This window comes from Penaeus monodon, chromosome 18 (genome assembly GCF_015228065.2).
Source record: "Penaeus monodon isolate SGIC_2016 chromosome 18, NSTDA_Pmon_1, whole genome shotgun sequence".
NCBI classification, from domain to species: Eukaryota; Metazoa; Arthropoda; class Malacostraca; order Decapoda; family Penaeidae; genus Penaeus; species Penaeus monodon.
Genome location: NC_051403.1, coordinates 39,243,466 through 39,248,465, shown reverse-complemented (window position 1 = coordinate 39,248,465; position 5,000 = coordinate 39,243,466). Strand labels below are relative to the sequence as shown.

Here is a 5,000-nt window from a genome sequence, read left to right as displayed (position 1 = left end):
TATGAGTGTGCTTATTGCGGACCTCTGTATTGCTTTAACCTTTCCCTTCTGTTTTGTGGCTTTTCTCGTTGCGTTCATTTGTTATTTGTTTCTTTTGTGTATATGTATTGGTTCAAGGATGGCGCGAAAAAAGGGGTGACATTGCACAGGCATCCCCATCATAGTCCAGAGCTTCCTCGTGCTAACTGGTTACCCTACAGTCCCAGTTAAACGTTTGAGAGAGATGACGAGGAAGAGCCTGGTTCCCCTCACACCCTGAATGTGGCATCTGATTGTTATCGAGGTAGATATGAGACATCAGTGGCCCCCGTAGTAACATCCTCCTAGAGATTGAGGATCTATCGCTACTGAGTTGCATCATTTGGCTTGTTTGAAAATAGGAAGGCAACATAACTAGGAGATCAACCACATCTTTGTTAACATTCATCAGCAGATCCCTCAGAGCTACAGAGTTTATTGGCATGGCGAGTTCTGTAATCTCAATCATAAAATAACTGTGACTGACCTGTGGGTTCATTATCACCCACCCAGTGGCCACTCCAGCACGAGAGAGAGGAGTGTGTCCAGGGATTTGACATGTGTTATGGCTTTCGCTGATCACCCACCCAGTGGCCACTCCAGCACGAGAGAGAGGAGTGTGTCCAGGGATTTGACATTTGTTATGGCTTTCGCTGATCACCCACCCAGTGGCCACTCCAGCACGAGAGAGAGGAGTGTGTCCAGGGATTTGACATTTGTTATGGCTTTCGCTGATCAGTTCAGTCTGCATATCAGAAGACCTGATGGATGTTTGTCTCAGATCCTAATGTGCACGCATAATGGGCATTTCTATCAGGTTGAGATGCTGATGGATAGCAGTATTGTAGGTAGTCTTGTGGCTCCGGTCCCTGAACTCCTAGCAGCAGGGAATCACCTACTCTGGCCGAGGTGAAGGGTGGAAAGGTTGAATTGTTGAACTTTAGCGGTGAGCTTGATGGTGGAAAGCTGTCCTGGTTTTGATCAGGCAATCTAGTATCAGTCTCCTTAACATGTGAGAGGTGTGATCAATCCTCTGTGGAAGTGGAAATAGGATGGCTGGGTGTGTAGCAGCAATAAAGGCTATTATTATTTCATTACGCAGCATTTCCCCCTGAAATGTATTATCAGAGACCAACTTATGAAGACCAGAGACCTGAGTTATGTGGATTCCCTCTGGCTATTTACTTCGAGTAATTGTAGAGATCTGTCGTGAAAGTGGTCATGGGAGGCTTCTAGGCTATATTAGCCCCCAAAATTTGTTCAGCTCATTGCAAAGTGAAGCACTCGGAAAACCTGAGAGTTACAGGAATTTCATCAAAGATCACTGAACCTTTTAACACATGCTTGAACTGAAAAGACAGTAAAGGGCAACGTGTGTAATATCAGGGCCACAGAGCTTGACTTTGCCGACGGTTTTGCTCTCCTGTCTAAGTTTCAGAAGACTCAGACTCAAGGTCAAGGACTTTTGGGCATTGCTAGACCCTAACCAGTTAGTAAGTAATTGCAGTGTAAACTTTTGTCGCCTAGATGTTTCTATGTCTTGTTAGTGTAATTTGACTCTCAGATCTGGAAATTAAAAGGATGATAGGTCTGTCAGCAGGAATTGTGAACTATCTCAACAGGAATATCTAGAGGTTATATTTACTGTCCATAGGGAACAAGCTCTCGATCATCAGTGTCAAGATTTTGCTGGATTTATTGTTCAGAAACTGTATCTAGTGCCGTAAAATCATATGTTGATGCCTTCCGTAACAATTATACAGTTGCACTCAGTGAATCCTTATGAGGCTGAAACTGCTGCTTGCACAATCCGGGAATGCCAAGTACTGCTATACAGATATATACCTCAATTCCCTGACGTCAGTTCCATCCATCAGACTGTCTCCTCCATAGACCATCCCCGACAGAGGAGGCCTATTGGCCGACTTCGAAACTCGTGGCTTGGGAAATTGACCAAATCTCGGCCCACATCTGGTGGCTCGACAAATGGGACCCTCGTGGATGAAAATAGAAGTTAGAGGGACCAGTGCATTTAACGACTGATTGTTTCTACTTTGTGAATCTTCTCCAATTATTGGTTTATTTTCTTCCTTAGGTTCAATTCTTTTCTTGTTTATATTCTTTTTTGTGCATGTGTATTTGTTTTTTTGTTCATTTGTCATTCACTTGCTATCTTCCTTTATCTCTTAGTTAATTTCTTATTCATTATTATTATTATTATCGTTATTGTAACTATCATTTTTATGGTTACTGTACGTTCCACTATTATTATCATCAATATTATTTTTGTTATTGTTAAGATCATTTTCATTGATCGCTATCATTATTAATCTTTATCAGTATCTCTACATTTTTGTTGTTGGCATCGTTGTTATTAATATTATCAGCACTATCATTATTATCGTCATTATCAACATCATTATTATAATTATTGTTGGTGGTGGCATTTTTATTGTTATTATTGTTATACTCATTACTACCACTATTATTTTCATCATTACCATTATGAAGATAATGATTGTTAGTAGTAGTAGTAGTAGTATCATTTTCAGTAGGCCCATTTCATCATCATGACATTTTGCTTTCTCGCTGACATTTAAAGATATCTGATTAATTAATCCTCGCTTATATCCCCTCACACATAATTCGTAGGATAAAAAAGATGTAAAATATATAGTGAATTCAGTTTAGTAATATAGATGAAAATGAAAATAGTTAACAAATTTTTCACTCTCTCCTTAGGCTCTCGACCGCGACCCGCCCAACGGGAAGGGCGTCTGGAGGGTGAAGGTGCGGGTGCAGGATGGCCAAAGGATTTTCTCCCGATCCAGAGGCAGACCCGAGCCCCCGCGGCCCTCTCAGCGAGGTCCTAGATTCAACCTGGAGGCGACGGAAGCCGAGGGAGGAGCCTGGCAGGGCAGCCCTAAGTCGCTTCGCTATCTCTTGGACGGGAACGCTGGGGACTTCTCCAGGTACAGTGACAGCGGCAAACAGACCGGCAAGAGGCGAAGGCACTGGCTGTCTGGGAGCACGAGGTGGAGGGAAATCAGGAAGAGGGAGGTCTCAGGAGCGAAGGATGTAGGAGAGGAAGCGATAACAGAGCCCAAAGAAACCCTTGTCTCCACGACGAGGTGGAAAGAAGCGCCTCAAGGACGGCATGCGCTCCCTGATGAATTTCGGTATGATTCTCATCAAAATGTTAACTTTGCTGGATCTAAAAGGAAGAGAAAACGACAGACAGGAGAGTTTTCATCTAAAGATCCACTGCAAAATGACAATGAAATCCACAGTGCTTCTATCGAAGAGCAGAGGCGGCCGGGACACCATATACCTCAGCGAGAGGACCCTTTGCCTCCACTCTCCCGTCTCCAGCCCACGCCGGAGGACGACCAGGACACGTTATACACTCCGAAGCCAAGGCGTAAGGCCATCGAAGCCTCAGCGGAAGGGAAGGTGATGAGCGAGGCTAGAGTCTTCTCTTCCCCAGACTTACCTTGGCGGAGTCGAGGGGCTCTCGATGAGGTCCCGAGAGCCATTCAAGACCAGACTAAGGGACTGCCTAAAAAAGGAACCCAGGTTCATTACCTGCCCACCGTAGCATCCAGAAGTTTCAAAAACCGAAGAGGGCGTACGAGCAGTAGTTTGAACAACCTAGAAGCCCCTGTAGAAGGCGCTGACGTCCCTCTTGTCTCAGACCCGCTCCTCCTCGAAGAGAGCATCAGAGTGTCCAGATCCGCCCGAGCCTCGAGCTTCCACTGGAATAAGCATTACCTGAGCTACCTGGTGGACCAGCGCGACCTTCTGTCAGACGCCAGGAGGTGCAAGTTCGTGAGCATCTTCGACAGGAACCGAAGTCACTACAACGTCACTGACCGGGACTTCCAGACGGCCGTAGGAGGGGACGACGCTGCAGGAGAAGGAGGAAGGTGGGAAGTGCGAGGACAAGTACTCAGGCTGGAGGACACGCACTTCGCAGAGACAGAGGTCACGGTGCTCGTCAAGGACATCAACGACAACGCTCCGGTGTTCCCCAACGCCACCATGTACGGCGCGGTGCAGGAGAACGGACCCGCGGGTGAGAGGGATGGCGCGGTGCCTGATAGTGCTAGATCATAAGGATGAGTCATAGGGATAATTGCAATGACAATAATTCTATTAATAATGATGATGACTAGAACAATGATAGTAATTGCAAAAATAATAAAAGTAATATTAATTATGATAAAGATCATGGTAATATCTATCATCATCATTGCCACAGTAATTATCCTTATTAATATCTTTATGATTACTTTACTTCTATTATTATACTTATAATCACCATCATCATTATCATCATATTAGGATTATAATTGTCATTACTGTAATGGGAATTATAATGATAATAATGATGATTGATAGGTTTGGTAATAATGATAACGATAACACTAATATTGATGTCATAATAATGATTATGGTAATAGTAATTCCTATTTTGACCAGCATTATTATTATCACTATTATTATCATCATTATCATTATCGTCTTTATTATAATAATTATCATCATCATTATCATTATCGTCTTTGTTATAATAATTATTATCATTATTACCATTATCAGAAAAAAATAATGGTGATGATAACAGAGGTTTCAGACCATGTAAGAGACAAAGGTGTGTTCCATAAGTGAGGCTCTGAAACCCTGAAAATATAGTGATGATGGTTATAATGATGAGGAGGGGGAGGAAGATAAAATAATTATAGTATTAATGATGATGATGATGATAATGATAATGATGATGATGATGATGATAATGATAATGATGATGATGATGATGATAATGATGATGATGATAATGATAATAATAATGGTAATGATAATGATGATGATGATGATAATGATAATGATAATGATAATGATAATGACAATGATAATGATGCTAATGATGAAGGTAATAATGATGTCATTAAGATAATTAATATGATGATGAAAATGATAAT

At 42.3% G+C, this 5,000-nt stretch overlaps 1 protein-coding gene across 1 annotated transcript in view; it reads left to right on the top strand.

The window, feature by feature from the left end:
- The window catches only part of LOC119584773 (putative neural-cadherin 2), a 47,988-nt gene that overhangs the window by 12,787 nt on the left and 30,201 nt on the right, over positions 1-5,000 (top strand). Inside the window, exon 4 of the mRNA XM_037933423.1 lies at positions 2,761-4,093. Within this exon, the coding sequence (XP_037789351.1) occupies positions 2,761-4,093 (1,333 nt within the window). The remainder of the gene's footprint in view (positions 1-2,760; positions 4,094-5,000) is intronic.